This window comes from Phragmites australis, chromosome 20, assembly GCF_958298935.1.
Source record: "Phragmites australis chromosome 20, lpPhrAust1.1, whole genome shotgun sequence".
Taxonomy (NCBI): domain Eukaryota; kingdom Viridiplantae; phylum Streptophyta; class Magnoliopsida; order Poales; family Poaceae; genus Phragmites; species Phragmites australis.
In genome coordinates this window covers 4,336,797-4,359,729 of record NC_084940.1, presented here as the reverse complement: position 1 = coordinate 4,359,729, position 22,933 = coordinate 4,336,797, and the positions used below count along the sequence as shown (strand labels likewise).

Genomic DNA, 22,933 nt, shown 5'->3' with positions numbered 1-22,933 from the left:
ATTGTATTTTTTATGATTGTTTGATTCTATCAATTGGTCACGACCATCTAATATGTAAAGGGTAATATGTCTTCGCCATAAGAGATCATGATTCTTAATTCAAACCGAGTCAGACTTACAGGTATGATTCGATTGTGCCATCTGATTTCCAGACATTCTATAACTAGTATATCTTTTTTATTTCACCACGTAAACTTTCATATATCTATTTGAATGCTATTTATTGCATTTCGGTTTTCTTCTATTTAACTACGTTCACTGATCAAAATTACTGTTCATTAGACATTGTTCACTGATCAAAGGTACTGTTCACTGATCATGAATATTTTTCATTGATCGAAAACCAATCATCCTTAGAGTGATCGCTATAAATAACCAATCTTATGTTACATATTTCTGTCCGTCCTGCAGAAAGTACCGCTGGATCCGCGCAATTGAACGCGTATTCCTGCCGTGCAACTTCCAAGCTAGGCTGCAGAGCTCTGTCCTCGGTCCCCCGGCATGGATCCAGCGAGCGCGATCGGCCGCACAATAGACAGTACCGATCGGGAGGAGCGGCAGAAGGGAGCGAAGTAAATGAGCGCCAGTACTCTCGGTCCCTCGAACACTTGGCGTGGCCGTAAATGCCGAGACCAAGTGCGCTGTGAAGCAACAGTAGCTGGGACGGGAGGGGACACCGGAGACGAGAAGGAAAACTGACACGAGCCGATCGGCCCGGCCCGGCCCGGCTCCGCGAAACGGCTGGCGCGCAGCCACTGGTGACTGGTCCCCTGCTCGGCTGCTTTGCCGAATGCCGATTGCCACGCCGCGTGAGCTTACTAATCGCTCTTCATTGTTCTTGGAGGAATTAATAAAGTGCGCCCGCCAAATCCCAAGTGCCACGAACGCGAGTGCTTTATGATGCTGGACCATGCGAGGCTTGCAGGCCCAAAAGCACAAACCGCGGCCTTCATATTGAACGCCACGAGTTGGGTCGCCTCCCACCGTGCGCGCCAACGCGGGCCGGGCACCGCCTCGCCGCCGGCTTCGGCGACGTGGTACTCTGCGTCGGGCGCACCGACGTGGACGCGCCCGCGCGCGACATGCTGGTGGTCTCCCGCAACGCGAACCTCCGGGGGCTCGTGGACGTGGAGGAACGGTGCAGCTACGCTCCCCACCCGGAGCGGCCCGACGAGTGGACGCTGTTCCGGCAAGAGACGAGCATCCGGTGCGCGCCGCTGGCAGCCGTGGCGGCCAGGGTGGCCGAGCTTGTGGAGCGGCGCTGCGCGGAGAGGTTCGCACAGAATGCGGCCAATGGGCGGGAGGTCGTGGAGAGGATCTGCGATGACCTCGCAGAGCAGAACTCGGTTCGCAGACCGAGGTAGAAAGCGGAACGTTGATCAAGCGCGGTTCTTGCGAATGCTGATGTTTGTCAGTGTTTCGTGTGTGCAGAGTAGGTGATAATTGTAATTACTCCACGTGAATAAGAAGTGAAAATTCCCAATCTTCCCTGTTCAAATCATTTGCTCGAACGTGTAAGTTGACAGCGTTCTTGTATGCCGACTTTGCTGAAGAGCGCGTACTGTGCAGCACATCTAGCTCGATACCCGGTGGCATGTATCTAGCACGAAATTCTGTTCAAATTTCTGAAGTTGGAAAGGCTGTCTGACAGGCTGAGTGTATTTTGGATCAACCTACAAATCGTCTAAAAAAAGATCATGTACACATCGAGCACACTGTATGCCAGAAAGCAGCACCAGTTCGGTTAAAAAAACAGAAAGCAGCACCAACAGTTCGTGATTCCAAGTGTCCCGGATAGCTATCTGCTATCTGCCCCAACCATCTAAGTGTCTGACTGATCTGCTTCCGGTGGCATGTACAACTTGGCGATGTGTCGTTGGGCTAACGATCCAAATATTATCTCGCCGGATATGGCCTTCTTGGCTCTCAGGCTCCCGAGCTGAGGATTGTTCGTCGACAAAGACAACCTACAAAAAAGTACGCTATCTTGCTACTATCTGGCTAGCTGCCCGACTGTCAGATCACTTGAGCGGTGCTCGAGCTTATCCTTTCGAGCAATGGACCGGCCGACCAGCCTTGCGTTTTCTGCTGCGCTCTGTAGCTGCAGGCCGGTCGATCTGTCCGCTGTAGGCAGCGCGCGCACTCACTCAGCCGCGCGATCGTGATCGCGACCGTCTCCCAACCTCCGCGCTCTGTTGGCTTGCCTCGCGCGTGGTCTGACTACAGCCACATGCTTTCCTCGCGTATCAATCGGGGTCTCGTGTTCAGGGATGGTAGGGAGTTGGCAGCTGCGCGACTGCCGCCTGCGACCCGAGCTGGGGAAAAGCTGCTTCGCGAGCGGCGCTGCCGTTCTTCCTGTCGTGGCGTCTTCTCTCCCGCGAGAGGGCATCTGTTTATCCCGATCGGCGATCGCTCTCGTGCGCGCCTGTCCTACGTCCCCGATTGGCCACCTAGTTAATTCCGAAGGAAACCGCCTTGTTCGCCATGAAATGACTTACCTAATGGGTTCGTACTTTTCTGCTCGAATTGGCCCACATCCAGCTGGGTGCTGGCCAGTCATGCACAGAACAGAAAATGGTGTGGGCCGGGGCCATGAGTTCCTCATGTCGACATGGAAATTGAATCAGCCTCCAGGTACCGATGCTGGATGAGGCTATCCACCTGTTTGGATCGATAGATGGTACCGATTGATACAGGATGAGGTTATTCAGATTCGAATAATATTCTTTCAAAATCAGATGGTTCGGTGAATTTGGTTGAAAGAAGCCGTCCAGTCCGACTCGTCCGTGCGAACGGTAAAATCGCCCGTGAACAGTACCAGAAATTCCCCAAAACTTAAAATAGTGGTGCTCTGTTGTTTCAAAAAATTTAAACTTTTTGACGTGTTTTATAATTCATATGTAACCTATTTTAATTAGATTCACTTAAAAAAGTTAGGTAGAATTGAAACTAAAATTCTTTAAAAAAACTATTTTTATAAGCTTAAATAATTGTTAGATCTCAAATAAAATTTTAAAAATATAAAAATCACTAATATTCTTCTTATATGATAGACTAATTTTTAAAATTATTTTTAGTCCTGAATTATATAATGAAAGAAAAGTTCTTTTACAATACTTCACTTATATGTATTTTTATTATATGATATAACCCATCTAGTATCGATTCATTCAGACAATGAAACTAGATCTTGCATCAAATTATCTCATTCTATAGAACCAACCAAATATATTCTATTATTACCTCATATATCAACCAAACAACATGCTTATATTATCATATCTAATACCATTATATCCAGCACCATCTTATCTAAAACCATTATATCTCATTTAACTTCATTCACCAACTAAACAACACCTAATACTCTCATCTTTTAGCAAGTTGGTGCTAGTGTCAGAGGGGTGGTATGTAGACAGAGATGGACAGGGGCGACGAGGGAAAAGGAATGGTCGTGCTAATCCGGACAGCTCAGCGTCCGAAAGTGACGCCAAGCGCGGCGAAATTAGCTTAGCTAGCTAGTGCTTACATTAATAATGTAGCCTCAATTCGTTATAATATTTTATTTTAATTAATTGTATTTTACATGACCTCTTTATTTAGATATTTAATTTTATAATAATATGATTTTTTCTAAGACTATATTGCTATAGATTCTTCTTTTTTCTTTGCTAACCATAATTCCAATTATTTTTATTTTATTTTATTTGGACTCTTTATTTATATATATTTCTTCTCAAATCGTATAAAAATCCAACTACTATTTTTTCATAATTTTTAATTTTTAATTTAGCTATTTATTAATCATATTTATATGAACTCTTTATTTTAATCTAATTCGTCAGATTTTCAGTTCCGAATCTTTCATTATAGCTTCCGTGACGGGGCCTATGGCGACGGCTTCCGAGTCCCTACAGGCCCCCAGCGTACGCCAACCCGAGGCGGGCGCTGCGGGCGCGCCTATAGTTTGCTTCGCCGTTCCTTCGGCTGGTTTCTCTTATCGCCTCCGGTTGCGCGTCTCCCGGACTAACCAGCGCACGACCCGCCCGTGTGACCGCATCATAAAAATAGTACTAGCCCACCCACCTGGCCGTTCTAGCCCTCAACCGCCAGGCGTGGACCACCTCTAGCACTCGTCTACTACGGCACCTTTCTGGTTTAGCCTACCGATCGGGACCGAACCGTGGCCTGCGGCGCGCCACGTCCACGCGTGGCATGCTGTTCACGTTCCCTTGCCGTTCGCGGGCTGGCGCGAGCCCAACGGCCTCGGTTCCACTAGGTGGACAGCCAGAACCGAACCGGAGGCAAGGGCAGCGTCGGCAATTTGACACGCGCCGCGCCGCGCCGCGCCAACGAGGCAACGACCGGAAATAACACGCGGGGCGGGCGGGCGGACGGGTCGCTGTTGCCTTTGCCACTGCGCTTGCGCGTCCGCGTCCCCGTCTCCTCCGCGATAAAAAGCCTTCGCCTCTCGCTCATTCCTCGCTCGCCGATCAAACCCGCCTCCCAATTCGCTCCTCCGCCTCCCGGTCTCTCCCCCGAAAAGCAAGCTCCCGCACGCACCGCTCACGCAGGCACGGTTGTCCAGGTTCCTTGGCTAAGGTGTGCACGCATGGCGCAGCGCGACAAGAAGGAGGAGACCACGGAGCTCCGGGCGCCGGAGATCACGCTCTGCGCCAACAGCTGCGGCTTCCCCGGGAACCCGGCCACGCAGAACCTCTGCCAGAGCTGCTTCTTGGCGGCCACGGCGTCGGTGTCGTCGCCGTCGTCCCCTGCCTCTTCTTCTATTTCTGCGCCGGCCGCGATGTCGCAGCCGAGGCCGGCGCTGGTGGACGCGCCGGTGGAGGTGCCTTCTCCGGCTGCAGCCGTTGACCGTCCTGCTGCGGCGGTGGCTCCGGCTGCGGAGGTGAAAGTGGCGAGGACGTCGGTGAACCGGTGCTCGAGCTGCCGGAAGCGGGTGGGGCTGACGGGGTTCCGTTGCCGGTGCGGCGAGATGTTCTGCGGCGAGCACCGGTACTCGGACCAGCACGGCTGCAGCTACGACTACAAGGGCGCCGCTAGGGACGCCATCGCCAGGGAGAACCCGGTGGTGCGCGCCGCCAAGATCGTTAGGTTCTGATCGACGACGGAGAGGGTTTCTCATGGGGAAAAAAGTTGGAAATGAAAGGTGTGGGTGCTGTTATGCTGTTCTTGAAAGTGTATGATTTTAATCTCCTTTTAATTTTTCTAATGGAAATGAGAGGATGGAGGTGGAAAAGGAATAGTGTATTAATGATGGTGATGCAGCAGCGGTGGGGGGGGGGGGGATACGAGGACAAATGGATTGGGTCTGTAATATCGATTTGTCACACAACTTTCTGTGCATTTCTCTATATTTTCAGACACAATACCAGCATGATGATTGCTCAATTATTCAGGCTCATGAACCAATCGGTTCATCTCTGCCGATGCCGTATTTCTCTCTCTTCATCTTTCGCATTTCTCCCCGAGAAGGTAGCCCTTTCCGCAGCAGAATGATACGTCCGCGGGTCCCAAATGCTCCATGATGGAGTCAACCGCATTATCGCACCGCAGTCGGCAGCACCAGCCACCATCTTCTCTGGGGGCCGTCCCGTCGTCACCGGCCGTGTCACGCGTCGGCGGTCGCTGTCGCGGACGCCACATGGTTCGATCGCAGCGGAGACGCACGCCACCTTCCTCCGTCTCCTTTCCGCTCGTGATGGCTGGCCGGCCGTCTTTTTCCTCGCAGTTTCCGTCGCGTCTCTCTGACTCATCGGGCGGACTCGTTCTCCGCCCGCTCGCCCTGTCCGTCCTTAGTTAATTTCGTCGTACTAATCTGCTTAAGCCGCTGATAAATTATTGGTGATGGTTGGCAAATTGTGCTCTTGTCGATGCTTCGAGAAGTAGGTTCCTTTGGCTGCTTGATGAACAGCAATGGTCAACGGATCAACGCATTCGTTGGACCAGCTCGTTGTTCTACTTTCTTTTTTACAAAAACTCCATGGCATGCTACTTAAAAAAAAAAACAGAACTGGCACGTCGCTACTAAGGTCTTATTTGTTTGGGAAAAATGCAAAACCTCAAAAGTTATTTGGATTTTGACTTTTCCCCTAAAAATTGTTTTGTTGAAAAAAACCTTTAAATGTTTAGTTTAGTTGTAAAAACATCTCTAAAAATTCAAAAAAATTTAAAAAAATCATAAAAAGTTCTTAAAAAAACTAGACAATTCTAAGACCTTTTGTGAAAAAAGTTTCAAAAATAATATCCTTTGCATCATATTTCATGGAGAGGAAATTTGAAAAAAAAAAACGTGCAGCTCATTTATTATGTGAAAAAGATTTTTCTCATCAAATTATGGATTATGAGATTTTTATAGTATAATTTAGCTTGTAAATCAAAGAATCATCTTTTGAATTAGGATTATTTGTTTTTCTTTTGTTTTTGAAGTTAAAATCTATAATCAGAATTGATCGTAATCTAAAGCTGATTCTCACAATTCATAATCTATATTGTACTACAAAATTCTACAATTCATAGTCTGTTAAAAAAAATCTTCATAGAATCCATATTATGACAATCCAGGCACAACAACACATGACCTAAATCCTTATCCGAGTGACGCTCTAGCTTGCAGATTGTAAATTGTGATCATAATCTGCAAGCTAAAATAAATGGGTAGATTGTGCACTTTAGCTTTTAACAATCCAACTATATATTATAACAATATAATAATCTGTCTTCCAGCAGCTTATACAAATTGTATAATCCAGCTTCTTACAATTCACAATCTACAAAATGTTTTTTACAATCTCCAACTGTTTTTTACAATCTCCAACTGAAACAATCAATCACTAAGTCAATACCTCTTGTGTTCAATGGCGGAGCTAAGATTTGATCATTACATGTGCCAGTTGAAAAATTTCGATCCAATATATAAGTAAAAAATTAGCTAAAAATACAATATAAATATATTAAAAGTTCTTAACATAGTAAATTCAACAAATAAATTTGAAATGTGCGAAAACTATATTATAGTAAAAATATAAATTCATAAGTAAAACTAAGTCGGGACTTGAGTATTATCGAATTTCAGAAATTACAATATTATATTTTGACTATATTACAATATAAAAAAAATCTCAAATCTAGAAAGCTGCAGCCTAAGGGGATCATTTGCATTTTTCTTTGTGCCGCAATCAACATAATCTGATTCATCTTAAAGAAACTTAATCTGATTCATCAACAATCACATGCATCATATCATTAACACTTATGGACATATAGAACAACAGAATATCCCACCTAAGTAGGGGAAGAACTTATGAATTAGTATTGTTAACAGTACAAATGCATATCTGAATGTGTACAAAATTGATAGTTTGATAAAGTTGTATAGCTGAAGATAACCTGCCACATCTCCTAAGTCGTAAGGGGAAAAAATAGCAGGTTTGGAATAAAAGAACACGCAAGGCATTGAAGCTTCCTGAAGATTTGACAAAGAAGAAGATGAAGGGCCTGCGCATACTGTCAGGGATTGAGATCGTTGGGGATCAGATGACCTCCATCATCTGACGGACCTAAGGAAGCTTGTCATTTACAAGCTCAACCTCACGAAGGGTGATGCAAGTTTTAAAGATTTAATCTCCTCCATCGAGTACCTCGATGGCTATTCTCTGCGTACCCTTGTAATTGATGACGACTCATCTAAGTTTCTCAAATCGCTGAGTGAAACTCTGAAGCTCCATAACCAAAACAAATAGAAGCTAACCCGAGATGTCCTGTCGGTGCCACACCGCGGCCCGCGGGTGAGGTTCTCCGAGGTCCTGCGAGCACGGGTTAGGCCTCGGCGGGTTGGCGGCGGCGGAATCCCGAGATGGGCGATGGAGATTTCTGGTTTTGGGACCGACTAATCATGATCACGAATTCACAACAACGGGAGCTATGCCTTTTCTTGCTTGGTTGGCCTGAGCTGGGAACTCTTAAAAAAAGGGGCCGAAATCACAGGGAGTCCTTGAGCTTACCGGACTACTCAGTAGCTCCACCATGCTGTGGAGGGCTGCAACTGAGGGAGCCTTTGCCGAAAGAAATCATCCTCTACGAGGGCAGGGCCAAAAGAAAGAATCATCGTTGACATGGTGACGTGTTGCAGCTTTCCAAAGGATCCAAGCCGAGCACGGGCGAACACGTCGTCGTTGTTTTAGAAGGGTCCAAGCCCAGCTGTACGAGTCAACCGCTGACTCGGTACGTGTTTGACTCTGCGTGCCAGATGGCGTGGGCCGCCGCGAGTGAGGTACGAAGCCCAGGAAAGTGAGCTCCCGCACGGACCAGGACTATCACGGTCAGTCAGTTCGCTGCGTGGGAGCTCATCAACTCAATCTCACCGTGTGGAGGCCGAAGCCCATGGCTCCGATGGGCGCACGTTTAGCCCACGATCTCTCGGGACCCCGAAGTCGCGAACGGCTCGAGAGACCTATGGAAGACGTCGCCACATCTCGAGTCCACGATCCATGCCAAGCCTTTTCCAGCTCGGTTGATCGCTCCTCTTGGGCTGTAAATCTTACAGTAGCGCTGGGCTCCCATGCACCTATGCCTATGAGCTCCGTGCGACCACGACCGAACGAGCCGATTTTCAGCAGAACAAATTGTGCATGGACTGGGCCGCGTAGCCCACGGCCCATGCAAACTGTCTCATGCAAATCTAAAGGGGTGCCCGTACGAGAGTAATCGGGTTCGACGGATATGTATAATATCAATAAGTGTGTTTGGTTCCCTTCGTAGCCTGATCCGATGGAAGAAGGCTCTGTATCCGTTTATATAAGCGAGTCTATTTACCAGTGTTATAGAAATCATCTTCATATGAAACAATTAATCACAATTTCAACTCTTACATCCTCGGTCTCAGATTCGATCAACCAAATAGAAACTCAATCCAACCTGTCCAGATAGATACAAGTAACCAAACAATCTTTTTTTTCTTCAATAAATATGATTCCATTCAGCTTGTTTCCCTTCAGACAGTATATACAATCCAAGCAGGCAAGACCTATATAGACAAACAATCACACCCTCAGTGAATAGGTATTGGCTACATAGACTGCAGACCTAAATACTCGAGTTAGGCCATCCAACAGATACTCTAAAAATCCATCCCTAATAACACTATTACAACATCCCTTAATATTATTATAATACTATTTTTTTTTCATCTCTAGCAACTATCATATTTTCTATGATACATTACTTCCCTCCTTTTAAGTCCACATTCATCCTCTATAAATAGTGTTACGACCTCCTATGTCCGTCAGCAAATTTGCTACCGCTGCATATTGTAGCACATTATAGTGCACTGTATCAGTGGAGGCAACTATCGGCAAAAGTAGCAGCACAGTGATGGTCGTCCTTAAGACCATCTCTAATTATTTTCCTTCACTGAGTCTCCTTCCTTTTGCGAAGAGATTATTGTTCCCTTCAACGCTCCAACAGTTTTTCTTCGCGGTTTCTTTCACGAAAGGGATTTTCAAGACCATTCTTTTCAACTCAGGATTTCCTCTCATTTTCCTTCACAAATTCATTCAAAAAGAAGCTATTGGAGATAAAGAAAAATAGAAAAATAAACTAGAAGAGAAATCAGGGAGGGAATGAAATCACTCCTACTTAAAAAAGACAATAGTGCCTCCTCTCGTCCCGCATCCCGTTCCGTGTTTCGCCTTCATCCACTGCTCTCGTGCGCCAACAGGTGTGCCCACACACTAAAGATTTTGTTTTATGGGCACCCCTGACTTGGGAAGTCACGGCCCACTTGACAGCCCAAGCGTGACCCACTCAGGGTTTGGGTTCAAGGTTCGGGGGACGATGACCCAAGTCGACGGGTCTAGAGGAGGTTGAGGGGGGGGGGGGGGGTGGCTGGCGAGGCGAAGGTGGAGGGTGGGGGTGTGAAAGCAATAGCCTGACAATGCCAAGTTAGCGTGGCGACGGGCGGCGGCGGCGGATCCGGTGGTGAGGAGCCCTCGGAGACGATGGAGGAGGGTGGGGCGGGGGCGAGCACGCTGAGAGTCACAGGAGGCGAGAAGAAGGAGGGACGGGTGGCTGGGAGCATGTCGAGGGAGACAGAGCCGGAGGCGGAGGTGGGCACATCGAGAGGCTGAAACCGGAGGCTGAGGCGGAGGCAGACGAAGACGATATAATCTAAATTATTTTTTTAAAATGTTCTTAACCTAAAATGTAACCTACAATTATTCTTTCTAATTCATAATCTTACATATATATAATAAAACAATATAATCAAACTTCTTTTTTAATCTATAATAAATCTTAAATCTAAAACATTATTAAAAAAATCAAATTTAACTTTTTGCGAAAACTGGTAGTTTTCGCTTGCCTGTCTCGGGAAAATTAGTTTTCCTGCGCCCATCGCGGGAAAAATAGTTTTCGCATTTCGGTCCCGCAACAAATTTCGTATTTTCGTGCTCTCAAGATGCGATAAGATTTTCACACTTTCAAACCGTAAAAATTTAATTTTTGTTAAATCAATCTGTGAAAATATATATTTTCTTTACTCCAACTCACGAAAATTGATTTTCGTGAAACCATCTCGCGACAGCAGGTTATTTCTGCAATTTTTTTTATTCGTGTAATATTTTTATTTTTTTTCAAAAATAATATTAAAAAATCCCCGATTAGGCCTCCCTAATCGTCCGCTCATCACAGACCAAGAGTAGACAAGGGCAAACGAAGAGATCAAAAGCCTTCTCGTCCTGTACCCAACCAGGAACCGTTTCATTGCACAAATAGTGCTCAAATTGTTAGCTAGCTTATTAGCACCCTTTACCGACAAGTCAGAACGCTTGCAGTGTAAATGGCCGACCAAGCCGGTATCCAAAAAGAACCAGAAGTTAATTTCTCTGTGATTGCTGTAAGCCTCTAACTCGTGCGTGCGTTGGTGGTGGGTTAGCATGTTTGACACTCGCTACCTAGCTTCAAGCCTTTAAGACCTCAGCATTCCACTCTTGATTTTTTTTATAAATGAAACTTTATTAGCTCTTATCATTGTAACAAGAATATACAACTATATAAAAATTCACTCTTGACATCTGTATAACCAAAATACACACAGCCTAAAAGACAAAAAAAAACAATAAAAAACAAAACAAAATCCTCATCTAATAGATAAAACTCGAAACATACAACACTATGATGGTAAACTCATGATCTGAAGCTTAAAACTCCATTCATATATGATGATAAGGTCTTTAACCGCAGTTGATTCTGTATATAATCGGTGCAGACTATTTCCATGATATGTAGTCATCATGGGTTGTTATGGACATTGTTGCTGTCAGTTCTTTCATGATTCGGTTAACAGAGAAGCTGTGATGGCATGAGCTTCTATAATGTGGATGATTCTTTCAGGTTCCAAGATGGGAGCCTCAGGCTTGATTCTCTCTAAATAAAAGAGCTTGATGCCTAGTGGCATAGGAAATGTATCTTCCTCAGTAGTCCACTTGACATTTCACTAATGTAGGGAAAGCAGCCTAACAAGCGTTCTGCTTTGCTAAGTTTGAGCTGCCCAATGAATTGGGAAGTGAGGAATTTCCCGCTGTTTTAACCGCCCCATTAGCAAACGATAGATCTATAGATTCAGATGCGAACCTTATTCTACCATAGAGAGGGCAAGGTACATTTTCTTTATATGGCAGAATAGATGGTTCTATTTGTATCTGCATAAACATGCTTGTGTGCATTTGTTGTATTCAATTCTGCATCGCTAAGTTTTTTGAAATAGAACAAGTTTGTAACAACTAATAAGTGCCTTTCTCTGGTATTTGAGCCTGCTCTTATTTGTACAAAGCCATCTTAATAACAGATATGTTCGTACTGGTAAAAGGAATATATTTTTGTCGCTACTATTTAAAAAAAATACATAGTGGTTTCTATACGTTCATATGTCCTGTCTTTATATCCTGTCTTTCCCTACGTTCTGCCCTCTTTTTTAACTCACGCCTGCGGTTACACCTATCCTACTTTACTAAATTACGCTCATCCTAATTTTAGAGGATGATGAGTGGTTTTAGAGGAGTCAATAATATTATCATATATAATTTTTTAGTTTTAATTACAATGTATGATATTTCACTAGTGAATGAAAAAAATCGCCTAAGTATGCATCGGTCGGTGCAGCAACCGTCGTTCAGTCGTTGCTTCTATGTATTCCTACATAACAGTGTTAAATTAGTCACGGTGCCAAAGGTTCATCAGTAACTGACATGACAGAACCCAGATTAATCACTAATCCCCATGGGCCAAAATGGTTTTTTCCCGGGTTGATTGACGCGTAGAGAAGACAAGGGCCTCGATGGCTTTCTCCTCTGTCGCGGTGCCAAAGGTCACAGGCGCTGCCGATTAGGCGATTTTTTATATTATCTTTTACGATAATTTTAAAAATATTGTACTAAATCGAAAAGAAAATATAAAAATAATTCATTGCCGCGAGATGGTTACGCACGAAAATTAATTTTCACAAGTTGAAGTAACGAAAATATATATTCTCACAAATTTGTCTAATAAAATTTTAATTTTTATAGTTTGAAAGTGCGAAAATATTTTCGAGTCTTGAGAGTGCAAAAATACCAACCTGCAATACATGAATTAATTAGCTAAGATAAAAAATTTAATAAATTGATGGTAAATTGAACTACGCATAAAAACTGCTAAACCACTAGAGGTGAAATCGTCAAGCCCTTAAAGGTACATGAACCGCCAACACAGTAACGTTCGTTGGGCCACGCATGGTCTGTAAGATGCCACGGCGACGCTAGTCCAATGAACGGTCCAAAAACTCGTATGAGAGCTCCAACGCTTGCAAAAAAAGTAGCACGAATGCTTATAGGGTTTGACATAACTACAACGTGAAAAAATACATCAAAACAAATTATCAACTTATTTTACCATTAATTACAAATAAAAATCTTCATAACCTAATTTCTATACAAGAATTAAATCTTCATAACCTAAAATGTAACATATATAATTCTTCTTTCTAACTCGTAATCTTACATATATATATATATAATGAAACAATATAATCTAATTTTTTTATCTATAATTAAACCTTAAATCTAAAATAATATTACAAAGAAAAAAATTAAATTTAACTTTTTGCGAAAACTGGCAGTTTTCGCTTGCCTGTCTTCAGAAAACTAGTTTTCGCATTCGACCTCACAACAAATTTCGTATTTCCGTGCTCTCAAGACGTGAAAAGATTTTCGCACTTTCAAACCGTGAAAATTTATTTTTCGTTAAATCAATCAACGAAAATATATATTTTCGTTACTCCAACTCACAAAAACTGATTTTTGCGGAACCATCTAGCGACAGTAAGTTATTTTTGTAATTTTTTGAATTCATATAATATTTTTATTTTTTTTGTAAAAAATAATATTAAAAAAATCCCTGATTAGGCCTCCCTAATCGTCCGCTCATCACAGACCAAGAGTAGACAAGGGCAAACGAAGAAATCAAAAGCCTTCTCGTCCTGTACCCAACCAGGAACCGTTTCATTGCACAAATAGTGCTCAAATTGTTAGCTAGCTTATTAGCACCCTTTACCGATAAGTCAGAACGCTTGCAGTGTAAATGGCCGACCAAGCCGGTATACAAAAAGAACCAGAAGTTAATTTATCTGTGATTTCTCTAAGCCTCTAACCCGTGCGTGCGTTGGTGGTGGGTTAGCTTGTTTGACACTCGCTACCTAGCTTCAAGCGTTTAAGACCTCAGCATTCCACTCTTGATTTTTTTTATAAATAAAACTTTATTAGCTCTTATCATCATAACAATAATATATAACTTAATAAAAATTCACTCTCGCATAACCAAAATACACACAGCCTAAAAGGAAAAAAAAAACCAAAAACAAAACATAATCCTCATCTAATAGGAAAAACTCGAAACATAGTGAACTCATGATCCCAAGCTTAGAATTCCATCCATATATGACGATAAGGTCTTTAACCACAGTTGAGTCCGTATATAACAAGTACTCGCCACACAGAAGCAAGAACGTGCCGAAGCACCAAGAGAGCTTCAGTAATGGCGTAGGGTGGCTGCGACGTGAAAGGCTCAATTCGGCGAATATAGCATGAAGCTAGCTAGCGAGCAGCGAAGTGATTCTGGAGTCCTGCAGGTGCAGGTGCGTGGCACGTACAAAACACGCCAAGCTTAACCACGTTCTCCAACCCTGTTTCGCGTAATCATTGTTTCAGGAACGAAACAAACAAGGTTTCGGCTCATCAGAGTGCTAATGGCCGGCGACCACCAAACGAGGCGTAGCCTTGACTAGACCGGGGCCTGATCCTGCCCAATAATGGTCCCTCTTAGCCAAGCACAAGTGCCCTGTATCGTCTCAATTTTAAAATACAAATTATATATAGTACATACAAATGACAAAGTACTAGAGATATGAAAGGAACCGTATTGCATACAAATCATGATGGACTTCCAGGTCCATCTACTGGAGACCAATTTAAAGAGACTATTATAACATCGGAACTATAAGTTTTAAAGTTATGTTTTTTAGCTTTAGATTACGAGATTACAGTTCAGTAAGTAGAATTCATGAAAGCTTCTTTTCATCAGATTGTGAATTATAAGATTTTATAGTATAATTTGACTTGTGAATTGTGATGGGATCGAGGATAGATAAAGCCATTATCCCTATGGGTATAATCATATTATGACCGTTTGCTTTTTATTTTATTTTTACTTTTAGAGTAGAATCTATAATTAGAAAAAAAATAGTACCTCAGTGATTGTATACTATCTAGAATGGTCTTGCCGTACGAGAATATATTCTAACACCAATAGGGCTTGGTTGGAGGTTGAAATGTCACACGCAACTGGACAATTTAGGACAGTTTTTTGGCTTCTACTGGACTGGTAAGGTCCTCGCACATCTATGCGGCTAGATTTTTTTAACAATACTATTTATATCATTATGTTTTGATTGGAACTTTAAGTGTTTACAAACTTTTGTTGTTGACTTTATGCACCTATATTTGAAGAAAAATTCTTTAGGCATTCCATAATGATTTATTGTCAACGTAATTGTACTCTAGTTTTAGAAAAGTTGAAATCATGCTAACAAACTTTTTTAGAAGTTGACAAATAACATTTTTATAAACACTTATATTGTATATATGTTAGGCTTCAAGTTCAATACTAGAAACATTTGTGGGGAATATTTGTGCTTCCTAGATGACGAATATTTAGAGAACAAATAATACGGAGTAGTTAGGAAATATATCTAAGACACTTGTTACATAAATCTTTCTACAAAAATGCACGCTGATAAAATATAAAGTTTATTTTTTTGATGGCAAAAGCTTGCATTACACTATCGGAGACGATGAAATGTAATAACAGCAACTGCTCATCACTCTACCGGAGGCTATTGGGCACCATCGCGTCCACTTGTGTTGTTGCAGTGCCAATCGCACGTACCTGAACAGTCATTCGGCGAGTCCATGTCCAGATTTGCGGCGGTGTGCCGCACTGTTGCGTCTCTCCGCTACCTTGTGCTGCTACTCTCGTTTGTGGCCTTGAACGACGATGTGCTCGAGAAGTAGTCGTCTTCTCGTTAACCACGGCGCTCGCCGACGCGCTCTTCTCCCGCGGTCTGGCACTACGGCAAAGGCCACTCGAGAACAGAGGATGCGCTTTGGCCCGTGCCGAGGCCACGCTCTACGCCACGAGGCAAGTCCTGGTTGCTGCTGACACGCGCTGCGCACGGCTTCCTCACCAGCGACGCTTCCACCATGACATGCTAGGCATCAAGCATCGACTTGAGGGTCTCGCGTGACGAAGGCTCACGGCGGCAACTACTTAGCTCTTTGATCAGTTGACGAATACCTCCTATCTCATCGAACATGATCGAAGTGGACGACGCTGATGGCGACCTCCTGTCGCTGCTATCCAGTTTCCTGCATGTGGCATAGTCGCGACGATCCATACGCTTCGTTGTCCCAGCTGATAGTACGCGGCTAAAGTGCGGCGGATTGCAGCCGGTCGATGCGCCTGGGGAGTGCACGGCCCCTCGCCGGAGCCAGTGGTCGTGGCTGGCCGACGCCCGTGCCATGACCAAGGAAGCAGCGATGCAATGCAATTGAATCTACTCCATTGGGAAGCCATTGCTGCTACTGCTCTGGTTGCACGGTTGCAGATCGCCAAGCCGTTGACCTGGTCACACGGCACCTTTGAGTAAAATAAATTTTATAGAATCTGATTTAAAAAAAATCTTTTTCTTATGATGATATATGTCTATTCCTTCTCTTTCTTAGTTCAGCCGTTAGATCAGAAAATAAATGGTGTAGATAAGATCTTATATGATTTTTTCTGAATATAGTCATATAAAATTTTCTTCTATTCTAACATCTGCATCTCTCTCAGAGCGCCATCGCCTCTCACAACGATATCAATGACCCGATCAATGTGATCTTTGCGTTGTCCGATGTTGTCATCGGCAACGTTGAGACCTTCAAGAATGATGGGAATTGGAATTAGATGGCGAGTTGGTGATCCATCAAATTGAGACAAAACCAACGAAAAGAACAACCCTAGTATGGGGCCATGGTAGGTTTTACGTATATTTATCTTAAATCATGGAAGTTTTACTGATCTAGGAAGTATACTAAATATGCATCATTATTGTTGGAATTGTATTTCATCGCTATACAAACTATCTCAGATTAGAGTTGTATTTCACGTCTAATGCCATGTATAGCAAATCAATCACAACCATTATAATTTGGACTCACCAATAAACGGTGTGAGTTTTTTTCTTTTTACTTCAATTAAAGCCTTTGAGATAATAATGTGTCTAGTCTCACTGTGATATCTTATCATGATAATATTTAATAATTCTATTTTACATGAACTCTTTATTTATGTATGAGTTTTATAATAATTTGATTTTTTTTTCTAAAACTATATTTGATATGGATATTTTTTTTCTATTCTAACCCAGTTTCAATTATTATTTATTTTATTTAATTTGTACTCATTTTTTAGATATTTTGCTTTCTAATCTGTATGTAAATTGAACCATTAATCTTTCATATCTTTTAATTTCGAAATTATCTAATTATAAATTGTGTTTGATATAGACTCTCTAGTTAAATCTAGACTGTTAGATGTCCACAATAATGATAACAATGAGTGGTCTAGATTATTATTTTTTCAGATTAATAACATGATAATTTAGTGACCTTAAAAATGAACAATTTTCTCTTTAAATATTAAGATAATAGATACTAATAATCTGTGCCGCTAAGGCTGTCCAGTGCCCTTAAATTCAGGCTGGGCTCCACGAACAATTTTCCAAGTCTCCAGAAGAGACAGAAATTGAATAATCTGCTCCGATCCCCCATCCAAATTAGCAATCATTAGCGATCAAACGTCCCCTCAAATTGAGAGCAAAAGTATAGTCGAGTTGATGACACTTAACTTCAACATAACTCGGTAACTCCACACAAGGTTTTCAAACAAGTACACCCTTGTACTACGAACTACTCCCTCGATATGATTGAATTTTTTTGTAGTTAAGAAACTTGGCTGAAAATTTGAATCTCCCAACTTGGCCATTTCAACATGTTGCAACTTGATGCTGGATTACAGGCCACTTTTGGATGTCTCCTGTTTCATGATGGATACTCTTATATAGGTAGGGCCTGCATTGCACTGTCTTTTCTTGAGCAAAGAAGTGTATTTTAAAAAAAAAGTGAGTGCCCTGTTTATCACATGACAAATTCACAGCTGAACTAATATACATTTACATTGTTACTGGTAGACTGTGGCACTCTAGCATGCGAGCTAAAATTAGTTGGTCACAACACATACCTGAATCATTGATCTTGGGCCCATTATCTGCAGCAAGTGATCATACTGGACAGTGTCATATATGCTGCCACAAGTGCTTGTAAACAAAGGAAACTGTTATAAGGTAAAGGAAATTTCCATGTAAAAAAACTCTACGAGAGAAGTATATATCAAGCTGAATTGGGATTCCATTTGACATGTTTTGAGCAAAAGCCAACATGATCTGGTTGTTGCAACCGCAGGAGACAGGCGCCAAACACACTAGCTAAATTAAGTTGTACAAGAGGCAGTAATATAATAGAAGCCCTATTAGAGTATGCACGATGGTTGCTGCATAGTTGGGGTCGTACATTCCATCGAACTCTACTGAAGGATGACTTTGTTGTGTATTTTCAGGTTCGGCTTGTGCATTCCATTTTCAGATTCATCGGGAGCACGGTACACGAAGAAGAAAACAAAGCACGAGCCGCATCCCAAGCGAAATCATCATCTTTTTGTCGTGTGCAATTTGCAAAGCTTTGATTTGATTTAGCCCCTCATTTAGCCCGTACGATATCCGAATTGGAATATGCCCGTCCCACTGCATCGCATGATTGATGACTAATCATCTTTGTTTTCGATCATTTCAATACTCGTTTGAAGCGTCCCTGAATGCCTGAAAATAGAATTTCTCCGATTCCTGCTACTGTCCACACGTGTATGGTTTAGCTTTTCCCGCCTTGAGCTCCACGCCCAATGTCTCCCTCGTTAGCATAATTATATTTTTAATCGAGCAACCGAATAACCGGTGCAAGAATCATTGCTTGTCAAACCACCCACTGAAATGATCATACGAGCAGGTTCAATTGATTTATTTGTACCAGCCACACGTAGGCCAAAACCAGTGTAATCCTTTTTTTTCTCTATTACAAGGATGACGGCACGACGGCACCCATTGTAATTCTCTTGAAGTGTAAACGGCTTCGAAACTACTAGTACAACTCTTTCAAATTCGCCGACTTTAAACACTTCTGCATCACTCTTGTTGCGAGGTTTTTTCATTTAAGTGTAGTTATAGGGTGTGTTTGATTGTTTAAATTTATTTTAATGAGTTTGTTAGATGCGTATAATATTAAGGACAAATATGTTTGATTGTTCGTCTCTACTGTTTCGGTCTGGTCCGGAAGTGATATTGGATTTAAGCTTCACTCTGCAGCCTGTTTCGACCGCTCATGCAGTCAGACTCATTTGTCAGTGTCAAAAAATTATCTTCATGTAAGTAACTAATCATAATATCAACTCTTGCATCTACTCACGCGACTTCAGATTCAGCCAACTAAATATAAAATCAGCTCAACTTGTCTACACAGATACAACCAATCAAACACTATTCTTTTCTACAATATGATTCCACTAAGTTCGCTTCTGTCTAATGTTGTCCAAATGAGTCTGTCGGGCCGGCCTGACATGGCGGCATGGCTGGTCTGGGCATGATGGAGGGGTCACAGGTGGAGGCAGGAAGCCATGCACGAGCACGGTGGAGGGGTCACAGGTGGGGTGGAGCCAAGCCACGGGCACAGGGCAGTGCCGCAGTGGGGTATGGAAAAGATTAAAAATAGAAAAAAAATAAAAATAATAGCTATAAAATTCTTAAAAATGGATATTGAAAATAGATAAAAATGAGTTTTATAGATTGATTGCCTCGTTAAAAACCTTTCTATTAGAAGAAAAAAAAATACAACCTATGCTCACAAATTATATGATTTCACTCGAAACCCCAGAAATTTGCTTGTAATATTTAACATACCTCCTCAAATGCCCCATTCCATGTGTAGATTTGGTACCTATTTCATTGTTGAATATATTACACTTAGTAAATTTTATCTTTTTCCCGTTAATTTCTTTAAAGATCTTTTCAAAATATTACCACACAAATGACCATACATGTGAGTTCTCTGCGTCTTGATCCATGAATGAAAATATGGAATTGATTTGTTGAAGTGGGCAAGTGACTTTGGCTAAAAAGTAGAAAAAGAGAGATGGGTGACCGATGTGATAACCAGAACTTTGGAAGTTTAGGAATTAAGATGGTGACTATTTATAGGCTAAGATGAAAGGTGAGTGACGATGGGTCGTTTTTGAAAAAAATAAAAGAAATAGGAAATAATAGGGAGAGAGTTAGAGAGATGAGTTTGTGAGTGGTTGCGAGTCACTTTTTTTAAAAAAATAAAGAAATAAAAAATAATAAGGACACATAATTAATTCTAAAAATGAGATTTATTGATAGCAAAGGGAAAAAGAGTACAACTTGGCTCAGAAAATAAAAAATTACACGTTCTCATCAATATCTAGATACAAAATTTTGAATGAATGTTCAAGCTCAGTGTTCTCTGCAGTTTGTTGCTATAGGATCGAGAGTGGCAACTAGAGGGGATAAATAGGTGCTTCAATAATTTCTTGTGAAATAGATGACTTTCTCCTATTATAATCACGTAACGCATTTCAAGCCTTCAGCGGAAGCTAAATACTCAGAGAGACAAAACAAGATGAAAAGTTTCAAGGCAATATGACTCCACAGATAAAATATAAACCATATGTTTCATTCAAAATTATTCTATATGTCTTTGTGCCAAAAAGCTCGCAACTTTGAATATGGACAAAACAAAGATAAGATCACCGAGCAAGTAACTTCTCCAAGACGAGGGTCTAGAGGTAAGGGAATTCAAGATCCTATCTTATATGAATGTGTATGTGAATTCTATGTCTCTAATATCAAGAAGAAGAACTTCTCAAGGAGTTAAAATTTCAGCCCAAGAGGAAAAAAAAACGAAAATCTACAATAGAACATCGAGAACTTGCAAACTTGTAAAGGAACAGATAGAAGGAAACTAGAAGGAGGAGAACTTAAACATATGCAAAAACTTAAACTTCATTATTCAAAGAGGTCGGCTTTAGTTTAGGTGGATTACAAAGATTTATCCATCAAAACTCTCACCTATAGATATGCTAAGTACTCCCATCTCTCCTCTAAAACCCTAGCAAAAGGCTCTCATATAGATAGCTCAAAGGACACCCTTCCTAGCCAGCCATACCCCTCTATTTATAACCTAGTAAACTTGACCACTAAGTTTCTTTAACTGTTCCCAAAATACCCCTCTCTTATAGTATATTTATACTTATAATCGGGGGTATTTTGGTCTATTTTCTCATCCATCCATCAGACAACCATGGTGCCTTCATAACTTAGCTTTGCCTCGATGCAAGTTTCACGATGATACCACGTGCGCTCCATCCGCTCGTGGTTTTATGGCCAAATCGGGGAACCGGCTCACACGCTTCCTAAGGCGTGATTCACAGCTGCTTGCTTTGACCTCAAGTAAGTCTTCCAATATTGACACGTGTGAAAGGATCGAATAGCCCAAGAGGGGGGGTGAATTGGGATATTATTATTATTTTAATTAACTACTGCTTGACCAAATAAAACTTATAAGAAACGCAAGTAAGGAATTTTAACTAGCACAAGATAGCTACCATGCAAGAATTAACTAAGAAAGACAATTCCTAAGAAGAACTTGCAATAATAACAAAGCTCAAAATAAGATGCAAGAAAGTAAAAAGTTGGAGAAGACAACACCGATTTTTTTTCCGAGGTTTCGAGAAGTTGGCACTTCCCCCTAGTCCTCGTTGGAGCATCCACCAAGGATGTCGCTCCCCCTTGAGTCACCAAGGCTCAAGTGCTCCCTCTTGATTACCCCTTCTCCATCTCCGGATTGGCGGGTATCAAACCAAGTACATCCTCTTTTTCCGGGGCTCCCACAATTGCTCCAAGAGCTCACCGAGAAATCCTCCGATCACCAAGACCGTCTAGGTGTTGCCAACCACCAAGAGTAACAAGCCTCAAGCTTCACTTGACAAAGACCAAGCCTAGACAACAGCTAGATGCACACTTGTTACTCTCCAAGCACTCAAAGAAGTCCTTAATCCTCAACTAAGAACTTAAAATGGACACAAGTGCTCCCTCTCTTGCCTCTAAATGACACACCAAGTGTATGAGCTGCTACAGGGTCGCAAGAGCAACTGTTGAAACCAACTGAGTGGGTATTTATAGCCTAGAGATCAAAAATTAGCCGTTGGCTAACCACTCTCATTTTACTGCAATCACCGGATAATCCGCTGGCTATATCCTTAAGATCACCGGATAGTCCGGTGGGTTCAAACCCAGAGCCAGCTGTCACTAGCCGTTGCACGGCAACATTTGTCCGGTGATAAACTCCGGTGAACAACAGTCAACACCGGATAATCCGGTGAGTACAACTCACCCGACCCTTCGAATTTCAGAACCTTCTGCAAGAAATACTCCGGTGATATTTTTGCTAGCACCGGATAATCCGGTGAGTTCAATTTGTCTGAGTTTCTTCACAATATTTCTCCGGTGGTCTGCCAGCTAAGTCACCGGATAATCCTGTGAACGTAATTTTCCACTGTGGCCCGAAGCAATGCTCTCTGCAAGAAATAGTCCGGTGTTCATATTATGCATTCACCGGATAATCCGGTGGGTACAAAATTGTTTTTCTCCGAAAATTTTCTCTGCTGGAAAAGCTCCGGTGGTCACCGGACTTTCATCACCGGATATTCCGGTGTAACACTTCTGAAATTTTTCATATAATTCGGATGCCTCAATTAGTGTTTATCCGGTGAGTATTAGACATCCATCAGAGGATAATCCGGTGAATAAATGTTTTGTGAGCTTGTCCAATTCAACTCTCTTTGAGCTCTAATTTCTTGACAGCTTCACCATGGACTTGTATGCTCTACCTAGTGCTAGAATTTAACAAGTGTGCATCATCTACGTCTAGACTCACTAAGTCAAGCTACTACTTTTAGCCCCCCTTTATAGTACGGTCAAAAGACAAAAAGAAAAGGAGATCTATACTACTCTAAGTATCCTCTATCTCCTTTGTGACACTTAGAACTAGAAGATCCTTAGTCTTAAAGCATATGTCCTTTGATTGTCCATATAAGCACTTTAGGGACCAAGATTAACCAAATGTCATTGTATACTGAATTTTTGATTCCCTTCAAAACA

General features: G+C 42.1%; 2 protein-coding genes across 2 annotated transcripts; both read left to right on the top strand.

Moving 5' to 3' along the window:
• The first annotated feature begins 501 nt into the window (after positions 1 to 501).
• On the top strand, positions 502 to 2,065 carry LOC133902371 (uncharacterized). Its single transcript, XM_062343957.1, has 2 exons — positions 502 to 572; positions 857 to 2,065. Exons 1-2 carry the CDS (start codon positions 502 to 504, stop codon positions 1,362 to 1,364), a joined length of 579 nt encoding a protein of 192 aa, XP_062199941.1. The 3' UTR covers positions 1,365 to 2,065.
• Positions 2,066 to 4,433: 2,368 nt separating this feature from the next.
• LOC133901810 (zinc finger A20 and AN1 domain-containing stress-associated protein 1-like) lies at positions 4,434 to 5,257 on the top strand. Its single transcript, XM_062343317.1, has one exon. The coding sequence runs from the start codon at positions 4,613 to 4,615 to the stop codon at positions 5,117 to 5,119; it is 507 nt and encodes a 168-aa protein (XP_062199301.1). The 5' UTR covers positions 4,434 to 4,612; the 3' UTR covers positions 5,120 to 5,257.
• Positions 5,258 to 22,933: the final 17,676 nt, after the last annotated feature.

Excerpts from the sequence above, each read along its gene's own strand:
- LOC133901810 (XM_062343317.1), top strand. The coding sequence starts at position 4,613 with ATGGCGCAGCGCGACAAGAAGGAGGAGACCACGGAGCTCCGGGCGCCG.
- LOC133902371 (XM_062343957.1), top strand. The coding sequence starts at position 502 with ATGGATCCAGCGAGCGCGATCGGCCGCACAATAGACAGTACCGATCGG. Across the intron at positions 573-856 it reads GAGCGGCAGAAGGGAGCGAA|TGCGCCCGCCAAATCCCAAG; the intron begins GTAAATGAGCGC and ends GAATTAATAAAG.